A 22,360-nucleotide genomic window follows, 5' to 3' on the forward strand; every position below is an offset into this window, starting at 1 on the left:
TCTTGAAGTTTCTCTTGCTCTATCCGCATGTTTTTTCACTAGCCTTCTAGGGTACCCCCTATCAACAAAGGCTTGTTCCATCTTGTTCATTGCCAAATTCATGTTCTCTTCCTTATCAACTATTCTCCGTACCCGGAGTAACTGACTGAACGGCAAAGAGTCCACCATCCTCCGTGGGTGGCCACTTGTAAAATGCAGTAATGTATTCTTATCCGTGGATTTAATATTCAAATCCATATGCAACTGATCATCCTCAATATATACCTGTGTATCTAGGTACTGCACACGGTCAGCCGATGCCGTTAACGTAAATTGGATCTCCCTGTCTAGAGAGTTCAAAAATACGTGAAAGTCCATCAGCTGATCCATAGTGCCACCCCAAATGAGGAAAATATCGTCTATGTACCTCCACCACGTCAAAACTTGGTTGAAGTGGGGAGATACATAGACAAGACGTTCCTCAAATGACCGCACAAAAATATTTGCATAGGTGGGCGCGGCGTTGGACCCCATCGCCGCGCCCATCGTTTGCAAATAAAACTGTCCCTGGAACTCGAAATAATTGTTCCTCAAAGACAGCTCCATCAATGTCAATACAAACTGTCGTGCTGGGGCGGAATAATCAGAATGTTGTAGCATCTCAGCCACAGCCGACAGTCCCTTTTCATGGTTAATAGAAGTGTACAATGACACTATGTCAAAAGATGCCAAAATCGCCCCTTTCGGAACCCTCGTTCCTTTAATCTTGGTGATGAAGTCTCCGGTGTCCCTAATGTATGATTTAGCACCCATAGCGTACTCCCTAAGTATTTTATCCAAAAAAACATTTATATTCGACAGAATCGAATTCCTGCCCGAAATTATTGGCCGTCCCGGAGGGTCGACCAACCTTTTATGTATCTTTGGCAATACATATATAGTGGGTGTAACCGGAGACTTCACCACCAAAAACTCTTAAAGTTGTTTATCAATGGTCCCATCCTGTACTGCGGCTGTTAAATGTGCAACAATTTTCCTGGCAATATCGAATCTGGGGTCCCTGACCAATGGTTCATAGACACCAGGTTCACCCAATTGCCTTTGTATTTCCTGTATATACCGAGAGGTGTCCATAACCACGATCCCACCACCCTTGTCCGCAGACTTGATGGTGAGATCGGGGTCACTGGACAAACTCTCAAGCGCAGACATTTCCTGTACCGTGATATTTGGTTTAGTGAAAATTTCACCTTGGGTTCTTTTTCTTAATATGGCAACATCTCTTCTGACCGCCTCTATAAAGCACTCTAGGGCATGCGAGTTGACAAGAGGAAAGAAATCACTTTTTAAATGCAAACCAAACTGTTGTAACGTCAATTGCTCATCAGAATAATCAGCCTCATTAGTGTTCATGGCACCAGGGGAACTGGAGTCAAACCACACTCTCAGTTTTAAATTCCTGAAGAGGCGGTTCAAGTCCAGTTCCAACTGGAACCAATCAGGTTTAGCCTGTGGACAAAATGATAGTCCTTTGTTCAGAACTTTCAATTCACAATCAGTCAATGAATAAGATGAAATATTTATCACCACATTTGACTCTACTTCTTCTTTGTTGTATTCATCTGTCTGGAGTTGTTGGTCCTCAATAATCTCTGTGCCCTGGTTTTTCCCAGATCTCCTGTATCGGACACCTCCCCGTCTTGTGGGGCGTCTCCCGTAGCGACCCGTGGGCCTAAAAAAGTTCCAGGCTGGCTAGAGTTGAAATCATCATTTGCGTCGTTGTTTCTCGCCCATTTATTTGTATCTTTGTTCCGTTTCGGCATCTTTTTTGGCTGCGGACCCCGATCCGTATGCCAAGGTTGTTCCCAAATATAGACTTGCCCAGACATATAATCATTTTGGTCTCTATGCCACTTAGACCTTTTAACTTCCTCAAGATCTTTTCGCATTTTTTCCAAAAAAGACCGTTGTTTCTCCAAGAACACCTCTGTTTCATTAATAGATACTGTTACTTTAACACTAATGAGGCTGATTATTCTGATGAGCAATTGACGTTACAACAGTTTGGTTTGCATTTAAAAAGTGATTTCTTTCCTCTTGTCAACTCGCATGCCCTAGAGTGCTTTATAGAGGCGGTCAGAAGAGATGTTGCCATATTAAGAAAAAGAACCCAAGGTGAAATTTTCACTAAACCAAATATCACGGTACAGGAAATGTCTGCGCTTGAGAGTTTGTCCAGTAACCCCGATCTCACCATCAAGTCTGCGGACAAGGGTGGTGGGATCGTGGTTATGGACACCTCTCGGTATATACAGGAAATACAAAGGCAATTGGGTGAACCTGGTGTCTATGAACCATTGGTCAGGGACCCCAGATTCGATATTGCCAGGAAAATTGTTGCACATTTAACAGCCGCAGTACAGGATGGGACCATTGATAAACAACTTAAAGAGTTTTTGGTGGTGAAGTCTCCGGTTACACCCACTATATATGTATTGCCAAAGATACATAAAAGGTTGGTCGACCCTCCGGGACGGCCAATAATTTCGGGCAGGAATTCGATTCTGTCGAATATAAATGTTTTTTTGGATAAAATACTTAGGGAGTACGCTATGGGTGCTAAATCATACATTAGGGACACCGGAGACTTCATCACCAAGATTAAAGGAACGAGGGTTCCGAAAGGGGCGATTTTGGCATCTTTTGACATAGTGTCATTGTACACTTCTATTAACCAAGAAAAGGGACTGTCGGCTGTGGCTGAGATGCTACAACATTCTGATTATTCCGCCCCAGCACGACAGTTTGTATTGACATTGATGGAGCTGTCTTTGAGGAACAATTATTTCGAGTTCCAGGGACAGTTTTATTTGCAAACGATGGGCGCGGCGATGGGGTCCAACGCCGCGCCCACCTATGCAAATATTTTTGTGCGGTCATTTGAGGAACGTCTTGTCTATGTATCTCCCCACTTCAACCAAGTTTTGACGTGGTGGAGGTACATAGACGATATTTTCCTCATTTGGGGTGGCACTATGGATCAGCTGATGGACTTTCACGTATTTTTGAACTCTCTAGACAGGGAGATCCAATTTACGTTAACGGCATCGGCTGACCGTGTGCAGTACCTAGATACACAGGTATATATTGAGGATGATCAGTTGCATATGGATTTGAATATTAAATCCACGGATAAGAATACATTACTGCATTTTACAAGTGGCCACCCACGGAGGATGGTGGACTCTTTGCCGTTCAGTCAGTTACTCCGGGTACGGAGAATAGTTGATAAGGAAGAGAACATGAATTTGGCAATGAACAAGATGGAACAAGCCTTTGTTGATAGGGGGTACCCTAGAAGGCTAGTGAAAAAACATGCGGATAGAGCAAGAGAAACTTCAAGAGAGGAGCTGTTGGCCCCCAAACAAAGACAGGCGAACGATAGATTGCCTTTTATATCATCATATAATGAGTTGAGTCCTAATATTGAAAAGATAGTGAGGCGCCATTGGGGGCTACTGAGTAGTGGACACCCGAATATTGCAGCCTTTAAGAATCCGCCTATGATGGCATATAAAAGAGCAGGGAACATTAGGGACAAGGTTGTACACTCCAGAGTACCTGAAAAGAGACAATTAAGACAGACGTTTTTTAAGACAAGGCGCACGGGCTCCTTCCCGTGTCTGGGATGTGTGAACTGTAAACTGATGGTGAAAGGATCAGGGTTTACGCATCCAGACACGGGAGAGATCTTTAACATAAGGCATTATCTCACCTGTGATTCGTCATGGGTGATATATGTATTATGGTGTCCTTGCAAAAGGCTATATGTCGGTGAAACGACATGTGATTTAAAGACCAGGTTGAATAACCATAGACAGTCCATCAGGAGTAAAAGAACTGATTTGCCTGTATCGAAACATTTTGTGGGAAAAAAAATCACAAGGAGAGTGACTTGAGATTTATGGTCATTGACCACGTTAAACCTTTGGTGAGAGGAGGGGATCGATTAAATATATTAAAGAAAACCGAGCTCAGGTGGATCTTTCAGTTAGATACTTTGAAACCAAAAGGGTTAAACGTTGAATTTAGGGTAACGGGAGAAATGGTCAGTTAATCTCAAGTTCACAGTCCTGTGATTTGATGTGCATTGCATACTGTATATAGTGAATTAATAGAAGCTACGGACATGTTCATGTTAAACATGTGGCTTAATTGTCTGTAGGCATTGTTTAAAATGTTATGTTGACTGTTGCCCATATCGGATTATAAGTTTGGAGAAGAACTATGGAAAAACAGAGGTGTAATATTTTGCCCAGATGAGTGCCCTAATTTAAAATGGCGGCTATAGACCAGTGATGGGACTCGGTGCGACTGGCGCAGCTCAGTGTCGCACGCAGCGCGTGCGGGGATGGGGCTGACGCGGCCGATCGAGCGTCATCATGTGGGACTCCGCCCAGACGTGACGCAGGGTGGTTATGTACGGCGTCACGAGGGAAGAAGGATTGACACATGCGCAGTGGGGAGTAGCAGACGCGGAAGAGTGGCGCGAGCCTCCATACAAGTGAAGACGCCTTTTCCTATATTTCTCTCCATAACTTGCTCTGAGAAGGTACTACAGTCATGATTTTAATTGCACTGTTCACTTTATTATATGCACCTGTACGCATTGATGAGGATTTCAATGAATTATATGTTTTTAAAATCTCACCTACATGTATTTAGGATAGATTGGTATCCATGTTAATTTTTGGAATTGACCACTTGAATTGTAGCTTACCCCTAAGGGGAGTGCACTGCTATTGCATTGGCTGTTGAATTAATTAGTCACCATGTGATGATGTATTTATATATGCACATATGCACTTTTAATGTTCACTTAAGGAGTGCCGCGGATTTTTCTGTGTTATATTACTGGTCCTGGATCGAGGGATCACTGCGGGCACCGCTACAGCCTCAGCTGCATATTAAGGAGTGCTGCCTGACCTTTTGTTTTGTATATATATATATATATATATATATATATATATATATATATATATATATATATATATATATATATATATATATATATTTTCTTTTTTTTTTTTAACTGTACACTTAAAGGGGCGGTCTCACTTCAGCAAATAGCATTTTATTTAGAGGAAGTTAATACAATCCATTTACTAATGTATTATTATCCTTTGCTTGCTTGATTTATTTTTCCATCACATTATACACTGCTAGTTTCCATGGTTATGACCACCCTGCAATCTATCAGTTGTGGTCGTGCTTGCTCACTATAGGAAAAAGTAATGGCCTCTCTGGTGGCTAGGACCATGGGAGCTCACATAGGCCGTATGTGGCTTGTATGTGTTTTTCCTATTGTGTGCAAGCACGACCACCACTGATGGATTGCAGGGTGGCCGTAACCATAGAAACGAGGAGTGTATACTGTGATGGAAAAAAATCAATCCAGAAAGCAAAGGAGGCAATATGGACAATCACAATACATTAGTAAGTGGCTTGTACTAACTTCCTCTACATAATGAATGCTATTTGCTGAAGTGAGACAACCCCTTTAGTTATTTCTGCACATGCATCCATGATTACTGCTTGGAGCTTCTGTCTTTTTCCAGAGCCTTTCCCTACATGATTTTGCCCATTCTGTTCAGCTCAGCAATGACCTACTTTACACAAGAGGACTGGCAGGGAGGCCGATTCTGACTAAATGACCAAATAATATTTCACGTTTGTGTCATTAATGACAGCAGAGCAGGAGGCTGAGCAGATAAATTTGTTACAATGAACAGAGACTGACAAGAAGGACAGCCATTTTTAAAAACTTTCAATTTTCTTTCACAAAGCAGAAAATGATAATTCTCCAGAGAGGGGGTCTAATAAAGGCGGTGTCCACAGCGGAAGAGGAGGGATCTACAGCAGAGGAGGACGGAGAGGGCTTCAGAGTGGAGAAAAGGAGGGGACCCAGAGCAGAAAGGTGGGGGATAGGGAGGAGGTTATCCACAGCAGAGAAATCAACCTCATTTTGCAGCGACAGATCTTCTCCCACACCGCTGTCTTACTATTCAGCCATGCAAGTCTAAGATGCCACAGTTGCCACCCAGCTTCCCCAGTAAGGGTGAGCTGCAATATCAGACACAGCCCATAAACAAAAATAGCAGTGTCAGACACCCCATGAGAGACCTCACTGTCCAGGCTATCTTAAGGGGTACACATCTTTCCTGACAGGAAAGGGTATCAGGGAGCAAAAGGATGCACATTAAAGTCAACTTTTGGGTCAAGTGTATCTAGGTATAACAGATTATCTGGTAACTCACCCCTCTGCTGGGTCAAGCGCGAGTGCTCGCGGGCTGTCCAGGTCCTTCCACACCAGGATCTGCCGATGAAGGCCATCAAGCTTGGAAACCTCAATACGATTGGTGCCAGTGTCTGCCCAGTACAGGTTCTTCCCCAACCAGTCCACTGCCATGCCCTCTGGGTAATCCAAGCCAAACTGAACCACATGCTCCAGAGCACTTCCATTCATGAATGCACGACTAATTGTCTGGAAAGATAAGAGCACAAAGCAAGATTTCTGAATGCACCTCAGGATGGGACTAAAGTATACAACAGGATGTAAAATGATCATATAATCAATATAGTTCCAAATTAGCCCAAAATTCCTTTACATATAAACTTTCACCACTTCAGAACCCCACAAATGTTGTGTTTTTCCAGCTCACTAATGCAGAACAAAATAGCCTTTTTTTATTTTATTTTTATTCCATAAAGGAACTTATTTAATACCACTATATTGTGACTGTGCACAAATGCACACAAGCACCTGGTAGGGTATACCACTGAAACGCCTCAAAAGCCTTTTATAAAAGACAACTCTGAGGACGTTTATCTGGTCCCAGGCTGTCTCTTATCAAAAAACACGGGTGAACAGCGCTCCTAAGTACTAAAAAGCACCCCCAAAAATAACTTATGAACGTCCAAAAAAATAAAACAATGGAAACAGCACGTCCAAAAAGCGGAACTTTATTCCAGATGCAACGTTTCGGCTTAGTGATAGCCTTTGTCAAGCAAGCATTACTAAGCCGAAACGTTGCATCTGGAATAAAGTTCCGCTTTTGGACGTGCTGTCTCCATTGTTTTATTTTTTGGACATTCATAGGCTGTCTCTTATGTCAGCCCTGTAGATCATGGCTACAATGGGTCTCTCTCTGCTCTGCTTGTACACTGCCACAACCAGGTGCGATGGGAGTGCAGCTGTGTATTACACCAGCCAGCAACTTCGTAGGTGTGGCAAGGCTATAGGAAAGGCTTGTTACCCATTATCACTCACGCACGCACCTTTAAACTTATGTCTGTCCAGTAAATCCTGTTGTCCGTAACATCAAAATCCAGAGCAGAGGCCTCCTTCACACCGGTCAGTGGGATGGCTACGTTGTTATTGTTTGTCTCTAGAGAAATGCGCCGAATGTCTGCCCGTCGAGAGAAGAGCAGGAAAGCCTCAGGCACGATGCACGTCTTCATATCGTTGATGAGCTCTAGGCCGATGGGACAAGCGCACCGTGGTCCCTGAGGGCGATAGAGGCAGAGATGGCTGCAGCCACCGTTGTTGTCTGCACATGCATTGGTTCCTTTAAGAGAAGATTAAACAAAATTAGAATACACGGGAGGCAATACACAACCTCGAGATACTCTCCAAATGACTGTGACCTTTACTCACCTGACATCCTGTGAATGTTGGTGGCTTTTAATCCCATCAGGTCAGGCAGTTGGTCTATGATGACCTCTCGCTCCCCCGAATGCTTGTGAACCCGCTCGATACTGCGCCTCTGCCAGTCTGTCCAGTACACATAATCCCCCAGCAACGTGAAACCGAAGATATGAGGCAGCTTGTCCTCCACCAGCACCCGCCGACCAGTTCCATTTGTAGTCATAACCTGCAATAAGTCATGAAGCCACACTTACTACAAAGCACAAGGCTAAGTGCTAGGCAAAAGAGGGTGCAGGCCTAGTCCTGCTCACACAGCTTCTACCACAGTCAGCAAGCCTGACAGCTTCACGCAGTCTAGATTTAAGGTTACGTTCACACATTCAGGTTTTACCTATGGCAAATCTGTTGTGTACCATTTAAGGATCTGCAAGAGAAACCAGAGACTGACACTTGGATTTCTACTGCGGATGAGCCAGCGGACGCGCAAGAGGATTAACCTAACTACCACTCAATAGATCTCATAGGTGTATCTCGGGGATCCTCCTTTCATATGACTTAGACATAGGCTCAAAACGAAAAGTTAACCTGTTTTTCCAGTGATATTAATTCCACTCTTGTAGTTTACATCCCTTTATCAACTGCATCCTGACAAGTATCACAACTGGATGGATCAGCGGTGAATTGTCCCATCTATGGTATCAGCTTAAGGCTACATGCACATAAACATATTCTGTTTCCAAACTTTCCAAGTTCGTTCTGTTTTTTTTTTTTTTTGCGGCTGTCAGGAGACGTGGTAGGTCTACTTTAAAACCTCTCTCACCTTGGGACTCGCAACTACCATCTTGTATTGTTTAGGCCTCATGCACATGACCATTGTTTTAGTCCGCATCAGAGCCGCAGTTTTTTTGGCTTTAATGCGGACCCATTCATTTCAATGTGTCCGCATCAGTATGTCCGTTCCGTAGACCAGCAAAAAAAAATAAATAAAAAAAAAATAGAACATGTCCTATGACATACGGAAGTCATCCTTTTTTTGAGGACTGCAAAACACATACGGTCGTGTGCATGTAGCCTAAAACTCATGTCATCCATACAAGACAATGAGAAACTAAACTGAAATCGGAGATTGCTCTAATAAGGGTGTATTTACACAGCCATGTCCATTTTGAGGGCCGCAAACCATGGACAGCGCCGTGTGCACCTACCTATTGACTTCAATGATAGTGTTTCACAGCACCAAGTATGATCCTTGGACACCACAAACAATTCCCCAAATCAAGAAAAAAGAAAAGTCTTACACCACTAGAAAAGTCTGCCAGAAAAAAACTTAATGAAAGAAGATAGAGGATCATAACCATCAGACGATCCGCCCAGAGGATCATAACCATCAGACGATCCGTCCAGCAGCCATAGGGATTTTCCTGCCAGCAGTGTCTCCCCTTACATGTGAAGCCATCTCTGGTCCATCAGAGGTTAAGCATTAGATAACCCCCATTTTTCACCCCAGTTCAGGAACTGAAATCTGTGGTGGTTGCAGCTCTAGGAAGTGCAGAGTGGTGTGAAGTTTCACATTAGGGGTCAATTCTAAACACCAGGAAACCGCAGAGGGGAGAAAGTCGACTACAGGAAACACATGTGGCTTCAACCGCATCAACCCAACTCCCTGGGCGGAGAGCCGGCACAGAGCACAGCAGATGAGAGCTGCTACAGTTCACCAAGTACTGTAGGTTATCGAACAATATAAAAGCTCCTCTGTGATGTAAACGCATCCGCAGCACAAATCTGGCCTTTACTACAATGTATTAGTGCAGGTCAAATGTTTACTCCAGGATTCCAGACTGTAACAGACCCTCAGCTTTGAGAAGTAGTGACTAAAGGATGGATTTTTAGCATCTGGAAATAAAACAAGAAAGTTCTTGTTCACTGGAAGCAAGCATGGTTATTTCTCCCGATTACATGGAAAAGATTATAACACTGTAGTACGTGGCCAGTCAAACCTCTGAGAGCAGCTTCCCACTTAAAGGGGTCATCCCACGAAAATGTATTTAGAAGTCAATAGAGCAGGGAACTGACATATGAGCTGAGAGGGGACTCTGAAACCTCCCTTATTTGGGATCATGGGGGGGGGGGCGACGACACAGCATTGGGAACTCCGTTATTTAACCCTTTTATGTTCATAAGCAGCACTATTCTTTCACAAACACTGCTGCACACTCACACTAATGTGAAGTCTATGGAGTAAACATCCTTATAATGCCGGGGGGGGGGTGATGACAGGGGGACAAATATGTGGAATAACAGTCACAGGGTTAAGCATGCCAGTGATGTGCAGTTCACATTAGATGCCCCTCCCACTCCCTGCTGGTGCGGTACAATGAGTGGTGGCCATCTTTTTTTGAGAGATTAATGTCACTGCTGTAGAGACAGTCTGCTGCGAGCTGCCAGATAAAAACGGGGAACAAAAGCTTCTTCTGAACCCCCCTGCTGAGGTCTATTAACCACCGCGGCCGGCTTATCGACGTCTCGGGGACTGGCAGAGAACCCACAAAGCGACGCCTGTACTTAGAAGTTCAGATTTTTTTTTTAATATAGAGCTACATCCCATTCGATTGAGCAACGCATACAACACGCGGCTAACCCAAGGCCCGTCCCTTACCATTATCAAAGGGAGTACCTGAAGAAGGCGAGGAACACGCAGTCTTATTTCAGAACGTCACAAATTAACAAAATGGGAAACAAAGGCCCCTTATTAACCCCTTAATGGCCAACATTTCAGTACTAAAAACAGACGTGGTGGTTTAATGGCTGTAACCTTCTCTGTTGGGCCACCAAAATAGATACAAGGACATGAGGCTGTTTTTTAAAACCACTTTTAGAGAATTTTACACTTTATTTTTTAGCTTTATTAAGATACTTTCACATCTGTGTTTTTGATGGATCCGTCATGGATCAGCAAAAACGCTTCCATAATGATAATGCAACCACCTGCATCAGTTATGAACTGATCAAGTTGAATTATCTCTAAAAACTGCCAAAACAGATCAGTGTCTAAAACCATTGCAAGTCAATGGGGGGTGGATCCGTTTTCTTTTGTGTCAGAAAACACATCAGTCACCATTGATTTACATTGCGAGTCATGGCTGATCCGTCTTGATCAGTTTCCCAGGACGCACTCAGAAACGCTGTTTGCAGCTCTTTTGTGTGCGTCATGGGAACACAATGAAACGGAACGCATTGCATTCTGGTGCACTCAAATCCCTTCAGTTCAGTTTTGTCCCCGTTGACAATGAATGGGGACAAAACTGAAGCGTTTTCCCCCGGTATTGAGATCCTATGATCAGTGTTGAGCGAACTTGTGTTTTAAGTTCGGGGTCTAAAGTTTGACTTCGGGTTATTGAAGAATCCCGTTATGGATTCTAAATTCCATAATGGTCCGTGGTAACGGAATCCATAACCCGAACTTTAAACACAAGATCGCTCAACACTACCTATGACGGATCTCAATAGCGGAAAGGAAAACGCTGATGTGAAAGTAGCCTAAGTTGAAAAGTGTTCAAAAATAGAATGCAATTTTTAACTTTATTTTATTTTAAGGCTATGGATCTGTATTTGTTCAGTTTGCAAACAGATAAAATGAAGGTAATAATATGGATATCCAGTTTTGTTTTGCTAGTTTTGATGCGTAATAAACACTATGCACTCTATATTCCTAGCAGAGAGCAAGCAGAGGTCTTAACGCTGAAGAAACAATTCAGGAAAAGCGGACTCCTACCTCTATTTTGTCTGTCTTGGCATCTCCCCAGTATATTTTTCCTTCTGCGTAGTCCAATGCGAGACCGTTCGGCCACCCAAGCGAGGTGTTCACTAATACAACCCTATCAGAACCATCCATTGCCGCTCGTTCAATTTTGGGAGTTTCTCCCCAGTCCGTCCAGTACATATAACTGCAGAGATAAAAGGGACATGTAAGCAGAACTGATCAAAGGGCAACTGCTTTACAAGGAATTCCTAACTTGACTTTTACAAGAACCAACGCCTTAAGACAGGGAGAAAACAGCTGCTGGGAAATCTATTGATCTACCACTGATCTCCCCGCCGTGTGAACACCATGTTGCTCTTTTCACCTAAATAGATACAAAAGTCTGAGCCAAGGAATTATTTATATGGCTGGCGCTCTGCTTTTCTGATACATAGCTACAAATCCCCAGTGCAAGAAAAGTTAAGGGTTTTCTCATTTTCCACAGGATAGGTGATAAAAGTATGATTGATGAGGGGGTCCTTTTGTAGGGAATCCCAATAATCAAGAAAATGGGGGTCCCAAGTCCCTTGTGTGAACTGAGTGTTAGTGTGCACATGTGACCACAACTCCATTCACTTCTGTGAGACTGGTGCAATGTCAATGAATGGTGCAATGGTCAAACATGGGCTCTACGGCTCTAAATCACACAGGCGACTCAAGAACCTCTGCTCCAGTGACCGGTAAAAGGTTCCCAGAAGTCCTATATCAGAAGCTCCTCCTTTTCTCTCCTGCATTGATCATTTACCATAAAATATCAGCTCACTGGTAGATCATGTTACATGCCGCCAATAGAAGTCTATGAAGAGGAGAGGAGACTCTAGTAAAGGCGGGTTTACACGTGCTGATGTGAACAACCGATTGTCGGGAAGGAAGCGTTCCTTCCCGACAATCGGCTGCTCGTTCAGTGAAGGAGATCGCTCCTTCACAGTACGAGGTTGAGGGAACGCGATCCCTCGTTTCCATACAGAACCATTGTTTCTGGGCAGCAGGTCGCTGTTTAGACACCACAATCTACTGTCCAGGAACGATGACTGGAGTGCCTGCACGAAAGACAGGATCAGCTGATGAACGACCATTTTGCTTGTTCATCAGGTGATCAGTGGCACAGTCAGATGGTCAGATTATTGGGGAACGAGTGCTCGCAGGAACGCAGTGCTCCCGATAATCTGGCTCATTATTGGTGCACGTAAATCCACCTTAAGTTTTCTCTCACCCCCAATGCAGAATTCACAGCTACACTGCTCAGCACAACAGTATAAGGTCTCATGTGCACACAAAATGTGTTTTTGGTCAGCATCCAATCTGCATTTTTTTCTGGCCATATGCAGACCCAATGGGGGCACATCTTTGCTCCACGGCCCCACAAAAAGCAACAACAAAAAAACAACATGTCCTATTCTTGTCCGTTTTACAGACAAGGATAGGACAGTTCTATAGAGGGCAGGACGTTCAGTTCTGCAAAATGCAGAGCACGCCTGGACTGTATCTGAGTTTTGCAGTCCGCAAAAAAGGCAACAGCCGTCTGCATGAGCCCTAGGGCTGTATAACATAACGTACCCGTGAGTTGGATCCAGCACAATCGCCCTGGGCTCATCAAGGTCCTCTGATATTAGAATCTTGCGCATGGTTCCATTTAACCGCGTTACCTCAATCCGGTCAGTTCCAGTGTCCGTCCAGTACAAGTTCCGTGCCACCCAGTCTACAGCAATGCCATCAGGATGAGACACTTGAGAAACAATGATGAACTGACTGGATGAACCGTCTATCTGCGCCCGGCGGATTGCCCGCACCTCGTCATCTGTCCAGTAAATATAGCTGTCAACCGGGTCATAATCTATGGCAATGGCGTGGCGAATATCATCTAATGGAAGAACGATGTCTGTGAAGTCAGGGGTGTCCAAAGATATTCTCCTAAGATCTGTCCGCCGGGCGAGAAGTAATAACTCTGTCGCACCTGCAGAAATTCAGAGGGAGAATCATTAATACCACATCTCAATCCTCAGTAAAGGTAAGGCCACATGAAATGTGTGGTTTTACAGTAAACTGGCACGATTTTCAAAATCGATCCTTAACCATGATCTAAGAATGTGAAAACTGCGGAAATTTGCAGTAATACAACATGTCAGCGCAGTTTGTGGAATTCTCTCTTAATACAGTACAAGCTAAGTAGACGAGATCTTTAAAATCTTGTGTACACACTTCGGAAAGTAACCGCACTGCACAGCATGTCAACTGTTTGTGCGGAATTTACTCTTTGCAAAGCACGAGATCCGGAGCAAATCGACCTCTAAATCCGCGACAAAATCCACAATTAACACATGCAGATTTTGATGCAAATTTAGTACGGTAACCAGTAAAAAATGCACGACAATCCGCGTGGAAAATCCACACAAACTACACTGCTGTGTGCATATATCATATTCTGCTCAGCAAATTTCATCCAGCTTTCCCAAACTCCTGAATGGCAAAGCTGAATGCCAAGACAAAATGCTGCAGTAATAGCGGCCATATTAACAGTCAACAAGATTTCCTAAAGAAATTATATTTTTGGGTACACTTTGTGTGGGTGGGGGTGAAGAGGGTGGCCAAAAGCTCAAAATAACTTGAAGCAGCGGTCCCAACCTTTGGCTCTACAGCTGTAGAAAACTACAACTCCCATCAGACCCTGAATATATCAATGTGATATTGAGGGCTTTGTTACCAATCAACTGTAATATTTTTACCGCCTTCTGTTCTGCTCTCCCAGGATTAATGGTCAGCTCAGAGTAAAATGTGTTTAGTCTAGTGACATTTTTCCTCAGCAAAGGCTCCACAGGATTTAGGTACCCCCTCCTCCCACCCCCTTAACACAAACATGAGGCCCAAGCAGGAGAATTCCTCAATGTTGACTTAAGGGCAGGGACAACATTCCAGGCCCAGACAAAGGAGCCAGAGAGAAACTAAGCCAAGAGGGGGCGCCAAGGCGCAGAGTCCCGACAGAACAGCAGAGTTTGGTGCTGGGAATACGGAAGGATCCTGGAGAACGCTTTTTACCAAAACCTATGACGCTGCCGGCAGGAACCTGCTGCTCTTTATGTGCTGCTGACTAACAGCTCAAGCAGCTGCAGTTGCGTGACAGAAGCCAGACAAAAGGCAGCCAGGAGCACCTGTGGAGTGATTGTTATCAGACGGCCTAACTAGTCACCGGCACCTTACCCAAACGTTACCAGCGAGCACCGGGCACAAACCATTGGCCTGCGGCCAGGCTGCTCACTAAGTGAATGATACAGTGATCCAAGTTTCCATTAATATTAGAAGGGAAAAAATAAAATAAAAAATGCATACACTAAAGGGGAAATACATTTGTGGCAGCATCTCCATCCACTATACAGGCTGCCCATATACACTGGCAAAGAGGTGGTAAATGAAGGCACCATGCAGGACAGGCAGTGCACAGTACATCATGGCTACCCCATCCTCCACAGCCATGCACGCTGTGATCAAGTTCTTGTCATTTCTGAAGAGCAATATTTCTTATCCTAGGCTGATCTTGAGTTGTATTCTACTCCTGAGCTGTAATCACTATTCTGCTGGTGGAGTCATTGTGTACATACATTACTTATCCTGTACTGATCCTGAGTTACCTCCTGTATTCTACTCCTGAGCTGTACTCCCTATTCTGCTGGTGGAGTCACAGTGTACATACATTACTTATCCTGTACTGATCCTGAGCTACATCCTGTATTATACTCCAGAGCTGCACTCACTATTCTGCTGGTGGAGTCACTGCATACATACATTACTTATCCTGTACTGATCCTGAGTTACCTCACGTATTATACTCCAGAGCTGCACTCACTATTCTGCTGGTGGAGTCACTGCATACATACATTACTTATCCTGTACTGATCCTGAGTTACATCCTGTATTATACTCCAGAGCTGCACTCGCTATTCTGCTGGTGCAGACACTGTGTACATACATTGCTTATCCTGTACTGATCCTGAGTTACATCCTGTATTATACTCCAGAGCTGCACTCACTATTCTGCTGGTGGAGTCACTGTGTACATACATTACTTATCCTGTACTGATCCCGAGTTACATCCTGTATTATACTCTAGAGCTGCACTAACTATTCTGCTGGTGGAGTCACTGTGTACATACATGACATTACTTATCCTGTACTGATCCTGAGTTACAACCTGTATTATACTCCAGAGCTGCACTCACTATTCTGCTGGTGGAGTCACTGCATACATACATTACTTATCCTGTACTGATCCTGAGTTACAACCTGTATTATACTCCAGAGCTGCACTCACTATTCTGCTGGTGGAGTCACTGCATACATACATTACCCTGTACTGATCCTGTATTATACTCGAGCTGCACTAACTATTCTGCTGGTGGAGTCACTGTGTACATACATGACATTACTTATCCTGTACTGATCCTGAGTTACAACCTGTATTATACTCCAGAGCTGCACTCACTATTCTGCTGGTGGAGTCACTGCATACATACATTACTTATCCTGTACTGATCCTGAGTTACAACCTGTATTATACTCCAGAGCTGCACTCACTATTCTGCTGGTGGAGTCACTGCATACATACATTACCCTGTACTGATCCTGTATTATACTCGAGCTGCACTAACTATTCTGCTGGTGGAGTCACTGTGTACATACATGACATTACTTATCCTGTACTGATCCTGAGTTACAACCTGTATTATACTCCAGAGCTGCACTCACTATTCTGCTGGTGGAGTCACTGCATACATACATTACTTATCCTGTACTGATCCTGAGTTACAACCTGTATTATACTCCAGAGCTGCACTCACTATTCTGCTGGTGGAGTCACTGCATACATACATTACCCTGTACTGATCCTGTATTATACTCGAGCTGCACTAACTATTCTGCTGGTGGAGTCACTGTGTACATACATGACATTACTTATCCTGTACTGATCCTGAGTTACAACCTGTATTATACTCCAGAGCTGCACTCACTATTCTGCTGGTGGAGTCACTGCATACATACATTACTTATCCTGTACTGATCCTGAGTTACAACCTGTATTATACTCCAGAGCTGCACTCACTATTCTGCTGGTGGAGTCACTGCATACATACATTACCCTGTACTAATCCTGTATTATACTCGAGCTGCACTCACTATTCTGCTGGTGGAGTCACTGTGTACATACAATCCTGAGTTACATCCTGTATTATACTCCTATACCTATGTAAAACTGCTAACACCCGATATACAGGCAGTTTTTTTACTTTTATTTCTCCCTAGTGAGAAACCAGCGGAGACTCACCCTGCAAACACGTCATGCCATCATCCTGGAGCCTCACTCCCGTCGGACAGGCGCACTGGTAAAATGGCTCCACTGGTGACATGAGGCACAGATGAGAACAGCCGCCATTGTTCCCAGCACATGGATTTGTAGCTGCCAGAGGAAGAAGAAGAAAAATCGGTAAATGTGAAGATTACCTCTACTGAAATCAACGTCCTACCCATTCACAAGGCTCAGGCTCCGGCTCTACTTCTCCCTCATGCCTTACACTGCAGCTCTGCTCCCAGGGTACTATGACCAGCAATACCATTTTAGCTGTATTCTCTCCAGAAGTCTCACCCCCCCCCCCCCCCCCATGCTTTATACTCCAGATTTTGTACTGCTGAATAGCATTAGGAAACCATAGAAAAAAAAACCAACCACAACTGACCATTTGGTTGCCTCAAGTGGCTGAATGCATGAATATCCATGGGGGAGAAGATGTTGCTGTCCACTTCTCTGCGGTCTTCCCCGGTGTACTTGTTACATGCTAGAATTGACCGTGTATTCCAGTCCGTCCAGAATATCGTGTCCCCAAAGAGGGTGAGGGCGAAGGGATGTGGAAGTGATCCTTTCACCACCGTTTGTCTGGAAAAGCAAGAGACCCTCAAAGTCAGTGCATGTAAACCTCTATAGATTACGCAAAAGTGAATAAAAAATAAATAAATAAATGACCACAGTCCCACATGGGGCCCGCTATATGCTGATCACTAATACATTTCAGGAAAGTGATGGTCTCTAGTCTTAACTTGGAGAAATTTAAAACTGCAGCTTCTCCTCCTGTTAATGCACTAAGCAACTGCATAGACAGCAATTCCCTAAACTTCACCGACAGCTCCTTACCAGCGATATAGGGGCCCCTGCAGGTAAATGTAAATAACCCTGCTGCTCAGCATGGATTCATTTTATAATTGACCCAGTTTGCATACAGCAGCGGTTCAGCGCATGTCCAAGAAAGCTCTGCTTTTCAGGAGCAATATTTGCCACTGCTGGGCCCTGGTGGGGGGGAGGGGGGGGGGTACTTCGCCGAGATAATCGCCAGCCAGGGATTCCATGTCATGTACTCAGTCACAAGGATCTCTTTATGCAATCAGCCTGTGGAGGCAGCGAAAACAAAGGAGACTTTATGGGAAAAATAATGGAAAGTACAAATGCCGTCCGCTGCCATTTCCTGTGGAGGAGGGGGTGCGGGTCTAGGGAGATTATCACAAGAGTAATCAGACACAGGGAGCAATGAAAAACACATCCCCAGAGGTGAGCGGGCGGCTAAAGTAAACAGGTCGGTCCCGGACGCACAGTCCTCGCAGCTGGAACCGTTTGGTTCCTACAAATAAAACAAATTTAAGTTCAGCAACCCCCGGGAGGAACAAAGAGGGAGGTTGAAGACTAAACACGCAGGAGGATCAGACCTTGTTAACTGCTGCCATGCTGGATGCGGTGCCCACCGTGCCACAACCACTACAACATTTGTCAAAATCTAGCAAAGAAAAAAAATAATAAGTGGGCCCATCTCCTCTAGATCCCCCCCATGCTCATGGGTGCAGGTTTCTTTCTATTCTCACGTGGCAAGGGAAGTTTCCGTTTCTGCAAGCCACCCTAATGCTGGGTTCACACCTGAGCGTTTTACAGTGCGTTCAAACGCGCTGTAAAACACTCAACATATGAAAACCAATGCTTCCCTATGGCCCTGGTTCACACTTGAGCGTTTTACAGCGCGTTTGAACGCGCTGAAAAACGCCATACGCTCAAAAAAGTTCTTGTTCTTTTTTTCGGGTGTTTTGTCGCGCGTTCCCGTGCATAGACTTTCGGGAACGCGCGACAATGGGCGTTCGCTTGTCTCTGTATGCGCGATTATAAACGCCGGTACAATCGCACATACAGAGCGCTCCTTTCAGAACGCTCAGGTGTGAACCCAGGGTAAGGCTCCATGGACATGTCCGGATCCACAAAATACGGGTGCGGTCCATGTTGCATCCACAGACCCATTGGCTACATCCTATGATCGGTACTGTACTATCTCCTGAGGAGATGGTGAGGCCCCATGCAAAGGACCGCACAAATGGTGGAATTGCAAAATACAGATGTGGTCCTTGTGCAGTCTGCATTTTACTTTAGCAAAGGGCATTTATCATGTACACAAAGTGAATACAAGCCACTTACTAATGTATTGCGATTGCCCATATTGCTTCCTTTGCTGGCTGGATTCATTTTTCCCCATCACATTACACATTGCTCGTATCCAGGGGTTACGACCAGCCTGCAAATCCAGCAGCGGGGGACGTGCTTGCGCATTATAGGATTGCAGGGTGATCAAAGGCCCGAGACAACCCCGCTAATGGTTCCTCAGTCCTCATCCTGCAGACAAGTACAGGACAAGTCCTATCTTTCTGATGAACAGACACGTGGATTCGTAAAGTGCATGGATCATCAGTGTGCTCTCCACATCCATATGTCCATTCCTCAAAATGCAGACCACGGACTAAGTGAAAACAACAGGTCAACAAATAAAATGTAGACAGCACAAGGATCACATCCGTATTTTGCAGATCCGCGATTTGAAGAACGCATGACGGATATGGTCGTATGCATGGGGCCTGACATCTCCTTAGGAGATTGCACTGATCATAGGACACAGTCATTACCTGGAAGTCATTAATATCCGCAGATAGGACGCGCTGGCCTCCAAGCAACGGTGGTGATAAGGACGTGGATATTAACTGGCGAGAACAATGCGGCACACTATGGTTTCCTGCAGAGAGCTGAAACGAGCAATGCAGGAAGGAAAGCAGCGTCCTGTGCCAGCTAGGGTAGGACACTTTCACCGGTCAGATACATAATGCATTTATAACAGATAACGGGCACCAGACGTAAAGACTGCGCTAATTAATGGCTGCTTAGGTTGTCACCTGGCTCAGAGGAATTAAACTGTCACTTACACACCATGAGGAGGTAAATCATGGTAAACAGCAGGGGCATATGCCCCATGATCATCACAAGGTACCCACCATTTACCTTCTACATCCAGGTGTGACAGACATCACTATCCAGCACTTTACTTTAGAGACTCTTTATAGTATTTTCCCGAAAAAAAATATTCTAAAATGATGCTAGATTTCTGCTTGCAGCCAATGAATGCCATCCTCCAGAGGACGAAAACCCGTCCTGACCCAATTCACCTCACAGCAGATCTGCTACTTACAATGCATCAGCAGCACAAATCTCTGCCCTATCCTGATAGTTTGTCACAATGTATCAGTCTGGAGTCTTCACCGTTTACCTCACAAAGGATTGTCTAAACTGGATACAACTAACAAACCCTCAGTTGTAATATATTAAAAAAAAAAAAAAAAAAAAGGACATAAGAAACAGACTTCAGGCAGGCCAGGGTAGGTTTTCAGCCTATGAACGCAAGCAAGAATGTTTCTGTTCTGACAGCAAGCAGAGATCATGGAAAGTGGTTAGCTAATCTGCAAAAGAATACTAGAAAGTGGCAGAAGCAGACTCTCTAAGGCCAGTGAGTGAACTCTCCATGTTGTGGGGCGATGACTGTCCTGCTCCGGGGACGGAGCGGCACGACATGCACAGAGCCGGTCGCTGAGCCGTCAATGCTCCACATTGCGTTAGAAGGAAAACACTGACACCCACACAAGACAGCTGGAAAGCAGCCGTCGACACATTTGCTTTTGGTTAAGTCTTGGAAATCTCCTTTGGCTTTTATTTTCTTTAGCTGGTGAAGGAATTCATCGTGCCAAAGGAAAGTTCAAGAAAGCTGGCAGCACTTGACACGCTGAAGCTGGCGCAGCCTCCGCAAATAAATCCAGCGAGCAAGAGCGGCAGCGTGGTACTAGTGACAGACCTTGTATAAGCTCCGCTGGCACCAAGCCGACAAATGTCACTACACATGGAGCTGGGCGCACAGACCTTTTGCCTAGGAAGCCACTAAACGCAGTACACCAAAGACAATACAGTGCGATCCCGATTATCCAACCATCATACAAAATGCATGTCACCCACAAACAGCTGTCTGCAGATGAGGTGCTGGCTTATTTATTATCCGAGTCATGTCTCAAGGCCTAGTTAAAGGGTTAAACACTGACTTATAGGATAGCTGCCTTACATCTGGTGGCATTAGAGGCAGAGCTTGTTAAGAGCTCATTTGCATCCCTCTCTTCACCGACTTAGGCCTCTTTCACACGGGCGTGTGCGCCCCATGGTCGTGCTGCGGCCTACAAAATGCGGGCCGCAATGCACAAGCACAGTCCATGGGGCAGCCGCAGCGGATCGCGGACCCATTCACTTGAATGGGTCCGCAATCCGGCTGTTCCGCAAAATGATAGGACATGTCCTATCTTTTTGCAGAACGGAAGTACGGGACGAAACCCCACGGAAGCACTCCGTAGTGCTTCTGTAGGGTTCCGTTCTGCACCATTCCACATCTCCCCAGATTTGCGGACCCATTGAAGTGAATGGGTCCACATCCGTGATGCGGAATGCCAACGGATCAGCACCCGTGTATTGCTGAGCCGCAAATGCGGTCCGCAATACGGCAACGGGGCGCACACGCCCGTGTGAAAGAGGCCTTACTGAAACTTTGGGTTTTCATCCTCATTATTTTCAAGAACCCATTTTGCTGTCAGTGAGTGGAACCTCAATGCTAACATTGAAAATGGACAAGGTAACGAAAGGTTTCTAGCATCATGTAGCTTGTTGCAATGTATCAGTCTAATGTATCAGCCCCATAGGGCTGATGCTGTGCGACAGTACTCCCTACACCTGATACACTGTGACAAACCCTCAGGTATACAGGCAGGCCTAAGCCTCTGAAAATACATGTGAATGATTCCTTCTACTGGCAGGAAGTAAAATTGTGAGGAACAGAAACAAAGTGCATTAAGAAGTTGCAGAACTTTTCAGTGCGCAGCAAATTTCTGGTAATCTGAAATCCAAAAATGCCAAAACTATAAACAATCCAAGAAAAGAATGGCAGGGTTGACCCAGATCATGTCCCCACAGGGGCTGTCTTCTCCAGTGGCTCCAATGAATGCCCCAGTTACAGTGGAATTACAGCAGTTGTCAGAGATAGCAAAAAATCTTAGACAACCCCTACCACAGCTGTATATGGCACATGACTGCTGCAGCCAATCGCTGTCTCAGTGGCCTACAGCCATCACAGTAGTCTGATGTGTACGGCGACGTACCTGGATTTGGCACCTCGCTGCTGCAGCCAATCGTCCTCAGGTATAGACCACTGAGGACAGTGACTGGCTGCAGCAATCACATGCTGTATTAAGGCTGACACCACTATGCAGCAGGAGTGCCAAAAGCATGCTGCAAAGAATGGCGCTGGAGTAGGAGGTGAATTTTAGGACACTGTAGCAGTTGCCTGAGATTTTTAATTAACTCGGACAGTCCTTGTAAAAATATTGGGGGGAAAAAGACAAGTGTGAATGTCCCCAGGGGTTTCCCATGAAATCATGGTGTGTGTAACATAATAAATAAATACTATGCACGTTATCAAAAATGACCAAAAGCAAATCGAGAA

At 44.8% G+C, this 22,360-nt stretch overlaps 1 protein-coding gene across 1 annotated transcript in view; it reads right to left on the reverse strand.

The window, feature by feature from the left end:
- LRP6 (LDL receptor related protein 6) overlaps nucleotides 1-22,360 on the reverse strand; it is a 61,527-nt gene that overhangs the window by 21,569 nt on the left and 17,598 nt on the right. Inside the window, exons 4-10 of the mRNA XM_044281335.1 lie at nucleotides 17,210-17,406; nucleotides 16,801-16,932; nucleotides 13,044-13,440; nucleotides 11,460-11,631; nucleotides 7,697-7,913; nucleotides 7,318-7,607; nucleotides 6,297-6,523 (exon numbers count right to left, since the gene is read on the reverse strand). Coding sequence (XP_044137270.1) covers nucleotides 6,297-6,523; nucleotides 7,318-7,607; nucleotides 7,697-7,913; nucleotides 11,460-11,631; nucleotides 13,044-13,440; nucleotides 16,801-16,932; nucleotides 17,210-17,406 — 1,632 coding nt within the window. The remainder of the gene's footprint in view (nucleotides 1-6,296; nucleotides 6,524-7,317; nucleotides 7,608-7,696; nucleotides 7,914-11,459; nucleotides 11,632-13,043; nucleotides 13,441-16,800; nucleotides 16,933-17,209; nucleotides 17,407-22,360) is intronic.

The sequence above is a fragment of the Bufo gargarizans genome, chromosome 2 (genome assembly GCF_014858855.1).
Source record: "Bufo gargarizans isolate SCDJY-AF-19 chromosome 2, ASM1485885v1, whole genome shotgun sequence".
Classification (NCBI taxonomy): Eukaryota; Metazoa; Chordata; class Amphibia; order Anura; family Bufonidae; genus Bufo; species Bufo gargarizans.